At 44.0% G+C, this 18292-nt stretch overlaps 1 protein-coding gene across 1 annotated transcript in view; it reads right to left on the bottom strand.

Annotated features, from left to right (window-relative positions):
- Positions 1 to 7171: 7171 nt before the first annotated feature.
- LOC143769297 (oocyte zinc finger protein XlCOF8.4-like) overlaps positions 7172 to 18292 on the bottom strand; it is a 31462-nt gene continuing 20341 nt past the window's right edge. The window contains exons 3-7 of the mRNA XM_077257802.1: positions 10142 to 10321; positions 9936 to 10059; positions 9773 to 9864; positions 9485 to 9575; positions 7172 to 9143 (exon numbers count right to left, since the gene is read on the bottom strand). Coding sequence (XP_077113917.1) covers positions 8290 to 9143; positions 9485 to 9575; positions 9773 to 9864; positions 9936 to 10059; positions 10142 to 10321 — 1341 coding nt within the window. The 3' untranslated portion in view covers positions 7172 to 8289. The remainder of the gene's footprint in view (positions 9144 to 9484; positions 9576 to 9772; positions 9865 to 9935; positions 10060 to 10141; positions 10322 to 18292) is intronic.

Raw genomic sequence — 18292 nt, 5'->3', positions numbered from 1 at the left:
GTCATTTATAAATCATTTATAAGCTCTAATTCTTCATTGCTCCCTAAACCAAGTGAGGTAACTATCATCATCTATATTCATATAAATATATATTTTGTCTAGTGTACCAACCAAAAAGACCAATTCAAAATCTTCTCATACTCTATTGGATCTACACACCAATAGAGAACTATGAAAACTCTGGATCACAGGATAAATATTTAAAATCACAACTTTTATTACAAAACATCTAAAAATACATATAAATTGGAAAACATGCTGGTGAGACGTTATAATAAACGAATACAGGGTCAAAACAGAAGCTACAGACTGGTAGGACCCCTACTATATATCACAAGTCAGATGGCAAATAACCATAACATCCAAGTGGCCATAGCATATTGCCAACTCCCTAGTACTGCCAAATATATAATAGAACCATGGTATGTGTGTAACTCCTACTACACTCTAGCATCCCATAATAGACACAATAGTCGATAGCTAAATAGTAAGTCCCAGCTAGGAGCGGTAGTTACCTGTGGTCATGTTGAAACCAGGGAGGGAGGGGTCGTACAGACTGAGCGCACCTCGACGCGCGTTTCACTGCGACAGCAGCTTCGTCAGGAGGTAAAGTACTGTTGTTGTTAAAGCCCTTATATCGTGGACCTAATGAGTGAATGTCCGGCACCTGTACAGCGGCGCACCGGCGCCATGTTGCAGCGTCACCTAGGGCAGAGGTCCCCAACCTTTTTTGCACCAGGGACCGGCTTTAAGCCAGACCAGTTTTCCATGGCCCGGTGGGGGTGGGGCAGGGGCGGGGCTTTGGTCATATGGGGGTGGGGTTATGGAGGGATGGAGCTTAGTGCATACTTATCATATAATTATGACATTTATAATGAGAATGTGATTCAACTTACCATAGGTTCAGAATGAGTGGGAGCACCATGCTTGTTTCCCTGGTGCTCTGCACCATTATTGCCCCATAGCTGTGCCATATAGTGCTCTGCACCATTATTGCCCCATAGCTGTGCCATACAGTGCTCTGCACCGTTCATAATTGCCCCATAGCTGTGCCATATAGTGCTCTGCACCGTTCATAATTGCCCCATAGCTGTGCCATACAGTGCTCTGCACCATTATTGCCCCATAGCTGTGCCATACAGTGCTCTGCACCATTATTGCCCCATAGCTGTGCCATACAGTGCTCTGCACCGTTCATAATTGCCCCATAGCTGTGCCATATAGTGCTCTGCACTGTTTATTATTGCCCCATAGCTGTGCCATATAGTGCTCTGCACCATTATTGCCCCATAGCTGTGCTGCTGCTGCTGCAATAAAAATAATAAAACACATACTCACCTCTCTTGCAGCTCCTCGGCGCCATCTTCCCGGCGTCTCCCTGCACTGACTGATCAGGCAGAGGGCGGCGCGCACATTATATACGTCATCGCGCCCTCTGCCTGCACAGTCAGTGAGGAGAGAGAGACGCCGGGAAGATGGAGACAGCGGCGCCCGGCGTGTGGAACCAGGACAGGTGAATATGACATACTTACCTGCTCCCGGCGTCCCGCTCCTTCCCCCGGACAGCTGCTCTTCGGTGCCGCAGCCTCTTCCTCTATCAGCGGTCACCGGCACCGCTTCATTAGAGAAATGAATAGGCGGCTCCGCCCCTATGGGAGGTGGAGCAGCCTATTCATTTCTCTAATCAGCGGTCCCACGTGACCGCTCAGGGGAAGAGGGTGCGGCGCCGCGGACCGGCTGAAAAACCCCAACGGCCCGGTCCCGGTCCGCGGACCGGCGGTTGGGGACCTCTGACCTAGGGGACCGCGCTCAGCATGCGCGTCACCCGGTCACGTGTGCCGGTCACCTGACCGGGCACGTAACCTAGGCGACGTCACTAGCGAAAGAGCGCTTCCCCACGGAGGCACAGCAGCGCATGCGCGACGTGCGTTCACAGGTACCAATAGAAAATAGTGTGAAAACCTATACAAAATAGTAAATCTAACGTAGCACCACCAGAAATAAGATAACCCCCTGATACAAAGAGTTAACCCATGAGTAATCTATACCCTACCCACACAAAATAGAACCCATATCTGGACAGAGTCATATAGATATATAAGGGGATAGTAAACAAAAACTAATGTGTGAACAGTGCCCTACCTAGAGGGGATATTACTAAACTACTATTACTACTGAACTGCAAAAATATCCTAGAGGCATGAACGATATTGCACTAAATACTACATGTATAGCATAATTTGATCATAAGTCATACAGCCCCCATACAGGGGCTTAGCATATCATGCCATAATCATAGCGTGCTTCATCAGTCCTCCTTGAAACTGCCTCGATCATCCAAAAGTGGCCTTCGTGTAATCAGCATTTGTAGGGTGATCATTGATCAGATGGAACTTGACCGATAACACCGAAAGATGTCAAAGAAAGACTGTAGCGAACACTAGAAAAAAAGTATTAATTAATAACAAATCACATATATATTTGACCACTACAGACAACGGTGCATCGAAGTCACCAGGGGCATACAAATGAAAGGGGGGAAGGAGCGGGGGAATGGGACATAGGCCTAACAATAAAAACAAATAAACAAAAACTCCGATAAAACAATGTAAAATTCGCGCTAGCCTAGAAAGGATTTGAAGCTAATATATTCATTTAGCCCTTTTGGGGCTACAGTGTCCAACACGACCGTCCATCTGGTCTCTTTTTTCAGTAGTTCCTTTTTATAGTTACCCCCCTAATACCTAATTGCACCCGATCAATCCCTCTTACTTTGAAGTATTTTGGGTTACTACTATGATTATTATAGGCCCTTGAAGTGGGGAACTGTTAAGGGTCATATATTTAACCCATTTTATATACATAGAAGACATTCAAATATTCATTTCTAATGAGCACCGGATTACCTCCTGTTAATACTAATCTACATTATCTATGGTAGAGCTACAGCATAGTCTACCATCTGAATTGGTACACTTAGTAAATGCAAATAGTGTGTAAGTAAGTGAACTATTATAGTCACCTGAAGCTGGTACCCAGAAGAGTCATACATTTAACCCATTTATATATACATTTTTAGATGCTCAACTACTGATTTTCGATTAGAATGGAATCACCTTCTGCTAATACTAATCTCCATTGCCCTTATTCGGTGGACCTACAGCATAATTTACTGTCTTAACTGGTACACTAAGTAAGTGTACCAATACGTACAATATTAGTGTTTAAATATGGATAAAACCTAAACCTAACTGGTTTAATATATTTCAGGTACTAGCAACTAGTTGGTGCAGTACAACTACACTACTTATCAAACCCACCACTTACTCATATAGCCGATCATCTCACACGCAGTGGATATATGCATCACCCCTACATGCACAAGTAAGTGTAACACTAACCTAACCAAATCCATTTGTGTTTATTCTTTCCCTTCAAACCTAGTTTAGCGCGGTGATCATTTTTTCATTTTTAACCTAAGTTTACCAACCGGAAATTCGCACAGAGCCTGTTTCATTCACCAGCAGCTTTACAGTTCTTTCCACATCTGTATTCCTTGGGGTGGAGCGCCAGTGTACATATACAAACAATACATCTAAAAACAATTCAAAGGTATTTGCTTTAGCCGTGCGAAAGGACAACCCTTTGAGCAGTAGTATCTCCTATTCAGATAAATTAAAAATTCTCATTTTTTGTTCCTTTTGGAGTTATTTTTGCCTTGTATTCGATTGGCTATTGATTGATACGGGGGGATCCCATTGGTTTGTCCCCTAAAAAAGGGGGAGGGGAGATGGAACCTTGGGCCATTCCTTGGTTCTCAGTGTTCTGCGTTGCTGTATCTATAATCGGAATTGTGACTATTTTTTCACTGCATGATGTACATGAGTCTATCACTGGAATAAATGTACTACCTAAATCATCACAATCTTCAATATGCACAGTGAAAATGGAAGAGCTAGCTAAATTACCATCAAATATAAGCAGTAGATGAAAAGTAAACCCAGAGGCACACGGAAGGGAAAGTGCAGGAATAGACCAATCAGTAGTCGATTCAGTATGAGTGGCCGCGCACAGACCTGGAGCGTGTTGGCTCTTTAGTGAGGGTCACTGCAGATTTTACGGCTTCTGTAAATATAAACATGAAAGCTTGGTCTCTGGCAGACAGAGGCTCACTGCAACAAGTCAGGAAAAGCAACCACTAGTGATGAGCGAGTATACAAGTTGCTCGAGATTTCCCAAGCATGCTCGGGGGGTCTCCGAGTATTTGTAAGTACTCGGAGATTTAGTTTTTGTTGACACAGCTGCACGATTTACAGCTGCTAGCCAGCATAAGTACATGTAGGGGATGCCTGGTTGCTAGGGAATCCCCACATTTAATCAATCTGGCTAACAGATGTAAATCATTCAGCTGCGGCGATGAAAACTAAATCTCCGAGCCCTAAAAAATACTAGGACACCCGAGCGTGCTCGGGAAATCTCGAGTAACGAGTATACTCGCTCATCACAAGCAACCAACATTCCAGTGGGGACACCTGACGGGAAAAAACCCAGAGAGCGTGGTCACTATGTCCCCATGGCTAGCCCAGTACCCCAAAAAAGAGGCAACCACCCATTTATGTTTTATATTTTGTTTTATTCATACAGTTTTATTATTCCAGCAATCCTTCCCTCTTAAAAAATGTAATATCACCACCAAGAATTCTACCATCATTACAGAAAAAATTGAAAATGAGTTCTTGGATAGTAGGTCCTTTTCTTTCTCCTCCTTTCCCGAACATGAGAGTTTGCCTTTGGATATTGTTTATAAAAAAAGAGCAAGATAAATTTCTTACCACCTTTCTCACCCCAAGGGCGCATCATTGAACAATGGTACAGTGGATACGGAAAGTATTCAGACCCCTTTAAATTTTTCACTCTTTTTTTCATTGCAGCCATTTGGTAAATTCAAAAAAGCTCTTTTTTTTCTCATTAATGTACACTCTTTACCCCATCTTGACTGAAAAAAAAAAAACAACAGAAATTTTAGCAAATTTATTAAAAAAGAAAAACCAAAAATATTACATGGTCATAAGTATTCAGACCCTTTGCTCAGACACTCATATTTAAGTCACATGCTGTCCATTTCCTTGTCATCCTCCTGGAGATGGTTCTACTCCTCCATTGGAGTCCAGCTGTATTTAATTAAACTGGTAGGACTTGATTTGTAAAGGCAGAGACCTGTCTATATAAGACCTCACAGCTCACAGTGCATGTCAGACCAAATGAGTATCATGAGGTCAAAAGAACTGGCCAAGGAGCTCAGAGACAGAATTGTGGCAAGGTACAGATCTGGCCAAGGTTACAAAAGAATTTCTGCAGTACTCAATGTTCCTAAGAGCACAGTGGCCTCCATAATCCTTAAATGGAAGAAGTTTGGGACCACCAGAAGTCTTCCTAGACCTGGCCATCCAGCCAAACTGAGCGATCGTGGGAGAAGAACCTTGGTGAGAGAGGTAAAGAAGAACCCCAAGATCACTGTGGCTGAGCTCCAGAGATGCAGTAGGGAGATGGGAAAAAGTGCCACAAAGTCAACTATCACTGCAGCCCTCCACTAATCGGGCCTTTACGGCAGAGTGGCCCAATGGAAGCCTCTCCTCAGTGCAAGACATATGAAAGCCTGCATAAAGTTTGCTAAAAAAACACATGAAGGACTCCCAGACTATGAGAAATAAGATTATCTGGTCTGATGAGATGAAGATAGACCTTTTTGGTGATAAGTCTAAGCGGTATGTGTGGAGAAAACCAGGCATTGCTCTTCACCCTCCCAATACAATCCCAACAGTGAAACACAGTGGTGGCAGTATCATGCTATGGGGGTGTTTTTCAGCTGCAGGGACAGGACGACTGGTTGCCATTGAAGGAAACATGAATGCGGCCAAGTACAGAGATATCCTGGATGAAAATCTCTTCATGGCTGAAGGTTCACCTTCCAACAAGACAATGACCCTAAGGACACAGCTAAAATAACTAATGAGTGGCTTCAGAACAACTCTGTGACCATTCTTGACCGGCCCAGCCAGACCCTTAACTAAACCCAATAGAGCATCTCTGGAGAGACCTGAGAATGGCTGTCCACCAACGTTCACCATCCAACCTGACGGAACCGGACAGGATCTGCAAGGAAAAATGGCAGAGGATCCCCAATTCCAGGTGTGAAAAACTTGTTGCATCATTCCCAAGAAGACTCATGGCTGTACGAGCTCAAAAGAGTGCTTCTGCTCAACAGTGAGCAAAGGGTCTGAATACTAATGACCATGTGATATTTCAGTTTTTCTTTTTTAATAAATTTGCAAAAATATCTACATTTCTGTTTTTTTGCAGTCAAGATGGGGTGCAGAGTGTACATTTATGTGAAAAAAATGAACTTTTTTGAATTTACCAAATGGCTGCAATGAAACAAAGAGTGAAAAATTTAAAAGGGGACTGAATATTTTCGGTACCCACTGTACCTCCAAGGAAGATGCATCATTTTCTTTTGTCTTTTTTGGCAGGGTCGTTTCCTTAATCCGCGACTTGAGACAAGGAGCACTTAGGGTATGTGCACACGTTCAGGATTTTTCGTGTTTTTTCGCTATAAAAATGCATAAAAAATGCATACATATGCATCCTATCATTTAGAATGCATTCCGCAATTTTTGTGCACATGATGCCTTTTTTTTTCAGCAAAAAAAAATGCATCGCAGTAAAAAAAGCAGTATGTTCATTAATTTTGCGGATTTTTTGCGTTTTTCCCGCTATTTAATGCATTGGAAAAGCTCTGGAAAAAAACGCATGCGGATTTCTGGCAGAAATGTCCGTTTTTTTGTCAGGAAATTTCTGCAAGAAATCCTGAACGTGTGCACATACTCTTATAGGGAAGTCTGAAATTGAATCAGCCTTTCCCTTTCTTCCGGTACATCTCGACTGCTACCATCTGTTGGGTGCTATTTCTGATTCTGAGTGTTATGTGGCCAGATGGCCTCCAACACGATATGACAAAGGTCGTTGCTCTTTGTAAGAGCCTCACTTTTTTGGAATTATTTTCTTTAGCAGTAGAAGCAGAACTTTGGGGTTCTGAGTTTAAGAATAAAAAAAGCATGCTTCTAGAGCGAAATGTTTAACTTTTTTGGACTAAACATTAAAATTGTAAAATCATAATCAGCAGGTTTACTCACTGGTTTATTAGGGAATGTATAAGAACTGACACTGGACACACACAGTAAAATTGCAGTAGGATGTTTATTGTTTCTTACACATATATTGATAACATAAGATGGATTCAAGTGCAGTGAAATTGCAAAAAAAAAGTGCAATTCCATTTTTTTGGTATTTTATTTACCCTGTACACTATATGGTAAAAGTGAAATGGCAATATGATTCCCTGATATGATTTCCTGAATGCAGCAACACCAAATATGTGTATTTCCATTTTATTTTCCATGGGGCAAATATGGGAGTCATTTGAACCTTTGTGTTTTTTTTTATTTTTTTCATATTTATAAAAACTTTTTTTTTCACTTTTTACTTTTTTTTTCAGATCCCTTAGGGGACTTGAAGCTTCGATCGTCTGATCACTTGTGCTACACATAGCAGTGCTTCAGATCTGCTATGTATAGGTGAATTCACAATCTCCTATGAACGCTATCTACGACCCCTGGCTGTCATGACAAACTATCAGCGCCCCACGATCATGTGAAATGGGGCATTGATGGGCTGCCGGAATGACTCGTTTCTGGCCGGTGCATGTTAAATCCCGCTGTCAGAGATTGACTGTTTAACAGCCGAGGGTGGAGCTCTGATTCTCCTGCCCCTGTTAAAAGCACAAAACAAATGATTAAATCAGCTGTCATATACGAGGAAAGATGTGGGCTCAGTGCCAGAGACTGCATCAATGTAAGAGACACAACATATGACGTAAATATATGTTATGAAGGGGTTAATAAGAACTCTGCAGCACACAAATATAAACAGAATTCTGCTACATGGACAGTGTACGCACACTAAGCTCTGCTACACATGCAAATTTACATATACACACAGCTTTGCTACACATGCACATTTACATACTGTAATGCTGCAGTATCACCGTATGCGGTGAAGAGGCAGTGACCCACAAAGTTCAAGCACAAAAGTCTCCTTAATGTGTTACTTCACACATAAAGGGGCATAGCATTTTATAGTACATGTCATCAAAGTTCAATACATAGTTGCATCTCGTCTCAGTGCCCGTTTCATAGCACTACACATCATATGGCTTTTAGATTGCAGTCCCTAAACACGCCGGACCTCTCCTTGTCCAGTATCCATGGGGCGACCGCACGCCGTATTACAGTCTCCAAACACACATTTCTCACATTCTGAACATGAAAAGGGCTTCTCCCTTCTGTGAGTTCTCATGTGTGTAACAAGAGATGATTTCTGTGCAAAACATTTCCCACATTCTGAACATGAAAAAGGCTTCTCCCCTGTGTGAGTTCTCTGGTGTGAAACAAGAGATGATTTATCTGCAAAACATTTCCCACATTCTAAACATGAAAAAGGCTTCTCCCCTGTGTGAGTTCTCTGATGACTAACAAGAATCGATTTCTGGTTAAAACATTTCCCACATTCTGAGCATGAAAAAGGCTTCTCCCCTGTGTGAGTTCTTTGATGACTAACAAGAATCGAATTCTGGTTAAAACATTTCCCACATTCTGAACATGAAAAAGGCTTTTCTCCTGTGTGAATTCTCATATGCCTAACAAGACCTGATTTCTGAATAAAACATCTCCCACACTTGTAACAAGAAAATCTATTCTCCGCTGTGGGAATTTTTTTATGTTTAAGTAAAGGTGTTTTGAAGGGAAAACTATTTCCATAATCTGAACGTGAAAACGGCTTCTTTGCTTTAATAGCAATTTGTTTTTTAATGCTTATTTTGTGACTTTGATTTTCCTTCGTAATCAGTAATGAATCAGGAGACATGATTTGTTTCCAAGGATCAGATGATAGGTGTTTGCAGTGAAGGTATGGTGGTTTATCTGGAGTAATGGCATTCATTACAATTGTATCCTGTGGTATCTCAAGAATATCTGATTTAAAAATTGAAGATGTCAGCTGTACCTCCGATCTCCTGGTACAGTAATCTGCCAAGAATAAAACCAATTATTTTTGTAATAAAATATCCTTGAATTTTATATTTTTTTTACATTTCTACTTACAATGCAATTAGAAATGGCAAGTTATGTACAAAAATATAATTATTCACCAAGACAATGACAGATCACAGTCTGAGAGAAAACCCTATAGGATGAAGCTCTAGAGCCTACCAAATATTGGAATATATACTGGGGGAGGGAATGTTGTGATCTAGACGCAAAATGGTGATCAAGCGATTGTGATATGGCCGGACTACAAAATCAATAAAGGAGCCACAGGCGGCGACTGAGAAGAATTTGTGACTCTGTATTCAGAAGTTACTACTCACCTGGGTAGTCATATGTAGGAATCTCCTCTTTACACTGCTCATCACCCCTCACATATGTCTCTATTGTATTAATATGGGTCAGATATTCACCCTGAAAAAAATATGTAAAAGTCACAGACAGATGGAGAAGTCACATCTATGATCAGCTCTAATAATGCCATCTCCACCATTCTCATTACACAAGTATAAAACATATAATACCAGTGGATAAAACAAGACTGAGCACAAGACCTTCACAGCCGTCTACACATCATAGGGGAGATCTCATGACACCTTCTCTCCATCTACCTGATGATCCTGAGGAACATTGGGATCTTCTTGTTTACAGTCCTGTGAAAGTAGAGGACATCTCTCTGGTGTTGTCAGCTTACTGTGTAAAACTGGAGGAAACACATACAGAGATTAGATTACAGATAATTATAGGCCATGTGTGTTTAGTCCTGTCTTTTACCTGGTGATGTGAGGGGCTGGGGAACCTCCATCATGATGTTCTTATGCAAATCTTTGTGTCCTTCTAAATATTCCCACTCCTCCATGGAGAAATAGACAGCAACATCCTGACACCTTATAGGAACCTGACACATACAATAATACCGTCACCCTTCGATCCCTTCATAGCGTTATTATATAATGTCCCAGCATTCCCAGCAGTTTCACCTCTCCAGTCAGCAGCTCAATCATCTTGTAGATGAGTTCTAGGATCTTCTGGTCATTGATGTCTTGATGTATCCGGGGGTAAGGTGGGGGCCCCTTGATTGGGCTAAGGGGTCTTCCCCATCCCTCAGACACAGGGTCCTGACAGTGCTCACTAGAGGTCTTCTTCAGTACTGTGTAATCCTGGTTATGGAAGGACACATTAATAAATCTGTAAAATTTTAATAATAATAATGAAAATATTAAAGATTACTTAACGTATATACAGAGTTCAATTAATGAGCAGAAGTTCTAGGTAGTGTGTGACTAAGCTATTCTGAGGATCTTGGCTTGCATCTGTTCTCTGTATGTCAAAGTTAGAGGACACTTGTCAAAATGAGGCTATAAGTAGATGACTAATGTTACTTGTAACAAACACAAGCAATATATATTTAGGTAATATGGAATGAGGTAATGTACAGAACCAATATGCTATTCTGCAAGCTACTAGGTTCTGCTAATATGGTACGAGCTATGAATATAGCGGTAGATCACCATATGTGGTTAAAAGGTAGGAAAATAGTAACCAATGTAAGCCTATGGGTCAAAAGAGTATGTAAGGAAATACCCAGCTCCAGTTCGGGCAGATCTCTCATTTCTTGAGACTCTCCACATGGACCACGTCATACCTCAAGGCCATATGTAAGACCTATGTTTGATTTCTTTCTTATAATCTAATACTTAATTTGTGTGCTATGAACTTAGTCTAAGTTCACATTGCGTTAGCAGCAGCCCGTTCAGCACATACGCTAACGGGCTGCTGCTAGTGCAAGTGCCGGTGTTTGCATCCCGCTAGCGCAGACAGAGCTTTGCTAGCTCTATCTGCGCTAGCAGTGACGGACCCGGAAACGCTGCAGCCCGCGTCTCGGGTCCGTCACTCAATGACGGCACATGGCTAGTGCACGCCCATTGTGGGCGTGCGCTAGCGATGCGTCGGCCATTGCATTCAATGGCGGCGTTAACGGACTACGTTACACCGCGTTATGCCGCGGTGTAACGTAGTCCGTTAAACGGGTCACACTAACGCAGTGTGAACCCAGCCTTATGAATTTACTTTTTCTTCATTTTTGTAATCACTTTTTGAATGGACATTAAACAAGATTTGTTTTATCCACACAATTCAATTTTGCTTTCCTTTTCTATTCTCACCATATTATTACTTGAAAAAGTAAGGAAGAGTTATTTTTTCTAACATTATGGCGAGCTTCAGCCAGATCTAATTTTTGTACTTTTTTGTGTGGAATCCGTCCCCTTGCACACGGGGGAGGGGAGCTTTGCTAAACACCTGTTGTTCAAGGTGCAGGAATTCCACTATATCACGTTACAAGAGTCAGACAGAGCCTACAGACGAGTGAGGATTCGTGTCTTCAAAGAACTGCATGTCCCAGACGGAGGTCTGAAGAATCGGTGAAAAGACACAGAGGATCATCCATTGACGGTTGGATCAATCCAGGAGAGGAAAAGATATTCCATAGGTAAGAAAATGGATTTTATTCATGATTATTCTAAAAAAAGTAATATAGAGTTTAAGTTTGTTCATATCCATACAGATTCACAATTATGGTCTAGTTTGTATAGCCAATGTGAAGCAGAGAATCCTAAAATTGATAAGTGTTTTTTTCAGTAAAAAAGTTACAAAGGAAGCTTCAAAATGTAATGCACATGGTCCGAGTGTGCAATAATTTAGTTTTTGAGAAAACTGAAGCACAGACACATGAAATATGTACTATCACACAAGACATTGGTCATACTGATACACAAGGTGACACACATGAATCTGACAGGGATTACTTTGATTGTCCAAATTGTTTAATATTGTCAGAACATATTGAACAATTGGAAGATCAAATTAATACTTGAACAGAATTATTGTTCAAATTGCGACAAGATATAAAAAAGGCTTCTGTTGTTACACGATCAAAAGAATATGAAGACAATGCTGCTGCATCATTTATACCGGACACACAAGATTTAGATGTTTCAGAAGATTTACAGGCAGATGAATTACAACGGAAAAAATTCCATGACAGAGCAGCACGCATTAATCTGAAAACACACGATCAGTTAATGAAAATTGTAAAAGACATTCCAAACTTCAATGACAAGATGGATGCCTTTTATAATGCAGACATTTTTGAATCAAACACAGACAAATACAATCTTAACCCCTTCATGACCTTGGGATTTTCCGTTTTCCCGTGTTCGTTTTTGGCTGCCCTCCTTCCCAGAGCCATAACTTTTTTATTTTTCCGTCAATTTGGCCATGTGAGGGCTTATGTTTTGCAAGACGAGTTGTACTTTTGAACGAAATCATTGGTTTTACTATGTCGTGTACTAGAAAACGGGGAAAAAATACCAAGTGCGGTGAAATTGCAAAAAAAGTGCAGTCCCGCACTTGTTTTTTGTTTGGCTTTTTTGCTAGGTTCACTAGATGCTAAAATTGACCTGCTATTATGATTCTCCAGGTCAGTACGAGTTCATAGACACCTAACATGACTAGGTTATTTTTTATCTGAGTGGTGAAAAAAAATTCCAAACTTTGCTAAAAAAAAAAAAAAAAAAAAAATTGCGCCATTTACCGATACCCATAGCGTCTCCATTTTTCATGATCTGGGGTCGGTTGAGGGCTTATTTTTTGCGTGCCGAGCTGGCGTTTTTAATGATACCATTTCGGCGCAGATACATTCTTTTGATCGCCCGTTATTGCATTTTAATGCAATGTCGCAGCGACCAAAAAAACTTAATTCTGGCGTTTCGATTTTTTTTCTCGTTACGCCGTTTAGCGATCAGGTTAATGCTTTTTTTTATTGATAGATCGGGCGATTCTGAACGCAGCGATACCAAATATGTGTAGGTTTGATTTTTTTTTATTGATTTATTTTGAATGGGGCAAAAGGGGGTGATTTAAACTTTTATATTTTTTTCACATTTTTTTTTACTTTTTTTTTAACTTTTGCCATGCTTCAATAGCCTCCATGGGAGGCTAGAAGCTGGCACAACACGATCGGCTCTGCTACATAGTAGCGATCTGATGTATGTAGCAGAAATGCAGGTGTGCTGTGAGCGCCGACCACAGGGTGGCGCTCACAGCTACCGGGGATCAGTAACTCAAGGACCTCTATGGTTACTATTCTGAAGCATCGCCGACCTCCGATCATGTGACGGGGGTCGGCGATGCGCTCATTTCCGTCCGGAAGCGGCGGTTAAATGCCGATGTCTGCGTTTGACAGCGGCATTTAACTAGTTAATAGCGGCGGGTGAATCGCGATTTCACCTGCCGCTATTGCGGGCACATGTCAGCTGTTCAAAACAGCTGACATGTCCCGGCTTTGATGCGGGCTCACCGCGGAGCCCTGCATCAAAGCAGGCGATCTGACCTTGGACGTACTATCCCGTCCGAGGTCAGAAAGGGGTTAATGATGAACAAAAAAAATAGGATATTCAAAGTATGGTTACCCTCACATAGCGGAAAAAGGTTACAGACCACACCCAGATTAAATGAGGATAATGAATTGACACATAGTACAAAAGAAGACAGACTCAAACAATTAAATCTATTTTTTACAGGAGAATCTTCTCCAACAGCTGATTTATTGGAACAGCTTCGTACCAATATTAATGAGGACCCATTTGCATTTTTGGTAAAATTCGAGCAGGTCTATAGAATGGTGATGGATCTTAGGCCTAATCAGGAGCCAGTATCCATGACCAGATTTTTTGTAAAAAAGTTCAAATATTTAGATCCTGCCTCAGAGCAAATGGCTAGTACTCAGCAATCATTGCAAGAAGCAACAGTTTTTATCGACAGAGTAAGGCTACTTTCACACTAGCGTTTTTCTGCAGACGTCAAAATGCGTCGTTTTGTGAAAAAAACGCATCCTGCAAAATCTCCCGCAGGATGCGTTTTTTCCCCAAAGACTTGTATTGGCAACGCATTGCGACAGATTGTCATACGTCTTGTACGTCGTGCGACGGATGCGTCGAAATTTAGCGACACGTCGTCTGGAAAAAACTTTGATTGTAATGATTTTTGTCTCCGCCTAAAAAACGTGTCGCGACGCAACCTGCGGCATGCGTCGTTGGCTACAATGGAAGCCTATGGACGCAGGATCCGTCGAGACACGTCGTATGACGCAATGCAGCGCTGCAATATGTTTTTTTACACTGAGCATGCTCAGATTCAGGATTTTGTTGCAAATTCACCAGACACCCCCAAATCTATATAAACCTGGCCTGGGCCTTCAACTCCAAATGTGCCAGCAAGAAGAAAGAAGCAAGAAGCCTGCCTGCAAGACTCCAGGCTGCAAGACTCCAGCCAGAAAGACTTCTGCCACCAAGACTCCTGCCACACCCAGATTCCAGCCACCATAGAGCCAAGAGCCAGCCACTAAAACCATTCCAGATCACTACAGCCTTCAAACCAGTGTGAGTACTGCCATTTTTGTGTGCGTCTGTGTGTGCTTGTGCATGTGTTTGTGGAGCGCCCCCACACCGCCGCAGGGCCGAGGGGTACCCGGAGCCGGGCCTCTAGGTCTCAGTCCTGGGGTTGTCACGGTGGCTAGACCCGGTCCGTGGCCCTGTCTGTCAATGGGGGACGTCCGGTGCAATAAGTGGTGTGGTAACGGTGCAGGTCGCGGTAAATAACGAGGACACCAGTTTGCAGTCTCTTTACCTCTTTACTGAAGATGTTGGAGACCTCAGTCCAGAGCGCTGTTAACTGGGTTTTCAGAGACCGGCCGGTCCAACGACACATCAGGAGTTCTCCTCACAGGTGGGAATCAGTATCTACCTTCTAGCGCTGTGTGTTGTAGTTCTTCCCTGCTGAGCTCCCGGGATAGTCCTCACAACTGTTTCTTTCTGTCTCTACTGTTCGTTCTCCGTCCTCCAGGTGATATGGTAGGACGCACCCGTATGACGGGGTAGGCCTGGAGTTCTTCCGGGACTCTAGAGTCGCCCCTCTCCCACAGCTGCCTCCGTTGTCTGCTTAGGTGTTAAGTGAGACAGCCAACCTGTAATTAGCTGTCCTGCCGTGGTTTGCAATGTACTTAAAGTCTCTTACTTGCTCGGCGTTCCGGCCACCGATTGTTTGCGCCTCAGCAAGGTGCTGCCTCTTTCAACAAAACCCCTGCTGGTATTCTCCTTTTCTGTATTCCCGTTGTTTGCTGGTTAGTTCTGCTCTGAGGAGTCTGCCAGGATCCCCATCCCTGACAGGTCCTCTCACTAGCTCTTCCCAGCTACTTCTCCCTGTCTTCCTGTCCAACCCCCAGTTTTACCAGAGTTGTGAGGAGTGGCCTACTAGATAGGACCACCCCCCCTGGTGGCCGGAGTGTGAAGTGTGGTGAGAATGTACCTGGTCAGAGAAACTCCTTAGTGCAATCAGACGTACCATAGCTCCCCATAGTGGCGGAGCCACAGTACTGCAACAACCAGGACTCTGGGGTGCTGCACTCCCCCCCGGTTAAATCCAGTACTCCGGGACTGGGAAAACAAGAACAATAATACATGTTAACAGGAAACACACAAACTTTTGAAATAGCATAACAATTGAACATAACAATGCTTCCCTTTACGGGAGGTGAGGATTCTTGAACGTTGCAAAAGTTAGGTCATGCACAGTTTATGACTCTCAGTTCAGTGGTTGAAACAGCGGGGACCCCGGGTAAACAAAGGGGTCCCCCTTATGAAAGTTTTTGAGCAATTCACTGTCCATTACTCTATTGTCCATTTTAACAACCTGTAACAAAAAGATATGCATACAAACATTTTTAATGAAATAGCAGCCCTTATCAATACCTCCACATTTTGTAGCGGAGGGGAGTTTGGTTCTGTGTGCTGCGTGTGGACCTTCGCAGCGCAGGGGTTGCTATTGGCCTAACAGGGCCCGCTATGCTTGCTACCGCTGGTGTAGTGCGCTGTCTTCTAACTACACTTCTAGTGAGTCTGGGTAGCACTGGCAGGTTGGGGCTCTCAGAGCTGCTGCTATCAACAGTGGGTACGGCAGGCTCACTGATAGCAGAGGGAGGATTTGCCGGTTCAACGGTTGGCATGGCTTCTTCAGGCAAGGCTTGTTGAGGTTGCGGGGCCGGATGATCTGGTTCCACCATTGTTTCTGGCGGGTCCGGCTGTTCAAACATTACAACAGGTACCGCAACGGCTTGGTTTATCAGAGTCCAGGACTGGGGAAAGTCACCAAGGACAGTATGGAACATTTTCTCCTTTTCCACCGGCGGGGAGATTTCTGGGGCCGTGCCCCTCTCTTTCAATTTATCGGGGCAGACCTTAAGGTGATCCCTGGATACCGCTGTCGAGGTCTCCCCTTTGTCCTTGCTGATGAGACAGACCTTAGTGTTGTCGAAGTCGGATGGCAAGATGGTATACGGTTCCGCTTCCCATTGGTCATCGAGCTTGTGTAACCTCCTCTTTCGTTTAAGCACTTGCTCACCAGGTGACAGGGGAATCGCAGGAGCGTGTTGGTTGTAGTCCCTTTCTTGCCTCTGCCTAGCCTGGGCGAGACTTCTCTCCACACACTCTTGCACTTCGCGGTACCTTCGCTGCCTTTCTGCATCCCAATCCGCATCCGGCGAGGTATCTTCGGGTACTAGGACCCCCATGTCCAGATCAACGGGTAACCGACTAGACCTTCCTCGCATCAGGTACGCTGGAGTACAGTTGGTGGAACTTACTGGGATGTGGTTGTACATATCCACCAAGTCAGGCAACTTTGTCGGCCACAGATTCCGTTCCTCCACAGGCAAGGTCTTCAATAAATCGATTACTACCTGGTTCATCTTCTCGCACATCCCGTTGGTTTGAGGGTGGTACGGTGTAGTTCTGATCTTCTTACACCCGTACAACTGGCAGAATTCTTGGAATACTTCTGCTTCAAAGGCAGGTCCCTGGTCGGTCAGTACCTTCTCTGGGTAGCCATGGGGCCTACAAAAGTGCTGCTGGAAGGCCCTGGCGGCAGTCTTGGCCGTTAGATCTTTAACAGGCACAACCACCAGAAACCTGGAGTAGTGGTCCACGATGGTAAGGGCGTAGATATAGCCCGACCGGCTAGGTGTCAGCTTCACATGATCCAGCGCGACCAGTTCAAGCGGCCGTTTGGTAATGATAGGCCGCAGGGGGGCCCGTTGGCTGTCACGGTCCTTTCTGCGCAGACTACATGGACCACACTCCCGACACCACTTCTCAATGGTTCTCTTCATGCCAATCCAATAGAACCTCCCTCGGAGTAGCTTCTCCAGCTTCTTCCATCCGAAGTGTCCGGCTCCATCATGGTAGGCTCCCAGAACCATGGGCGCATCTCGCCTTGGCACCACTATCTGCCACACCAATTCATGAGTACGTGGGTCGATGCTCCTCCTGCACAGCTTGCCATCATGGATAAACAGCTTGCTTCTTCCCTTCCACAGCTGTTGGGTTTCTTGTGGATCATCTGGGCCAGGGTGCAACCCAGCCTGCGTCAAGAGCTCCTTCACCTGACGGACCGCGGGGTCACTATCCTGGGTTTCTGCCCATCCGTGGTGGGGCAGGGGATTCAGCGTGGCATCCGGTTGGTTCTTGTGCCTGTTCTTCACATGGTGAGAGCTCTGAGTGGCTTTGGGGCGATGGAAGGCAGGCAGCTCCACCTCTTCAAGTGCCTCCGGGTCTTCTCCCACTTCTGGTAAATTGGGCATTCGGGACAAAGCATCGGCATTGGCATTCTGGTGCCCTGCCCGATATTTGATGGTGAAGTCATAGTTGGACAGCCGGGCCATCCACCGCTGTTCCAAGGCCCCGAGTTTGGCGGTATCCAGATGCGTTAGCGGATTGTTGTCCGTGAAGACGGTGAATTTCGCGGAAGCCAGGTAGTGCTTAAACCTCTCCGTCACTGCCCAGACAAGGGCAAGGAATTCCAGTTTGAAGGAACTGTAGTTGTCAGGGTTCCTTTCCGTGGGACGGAGTTTCCTGCTGGCGTAAGCGATCACTCTTTCCTTGCCGTTCTGGACCTGAGACAGCACGGCTCCTAGTCCCACATTACTGGCATCTGTGTACAGCACAAACGGTTGGTCGTATTCGGGGTAAGCCAGTACCTCTTCCCCCGTCAGCGCCGACTTCAAGCAGGTGAAGGAT

This window comes from Ranitomeya variabilis, chromosome 4 (genome assembly GCF_051348905.1).
Source record: "Ranitomeya variabilis isolate aRanVar5 chromosome 4, aRanVar5.hap1, whole genome shotgun sequence".
In the NCBI taxonomy this organism is placed as follows: domain Eukaryota; kingdom Metazoa; phylum Chordata; class Amphibia; order Anura; family Dendrobatidae; genus Ranitomeya; species Ranitomeya variabilis.
The sequence above is the reverse complement of the archived record's forward strand: the minus strand, read 5'-3'. Positions and strand labels throughout refer to the sequence as shown.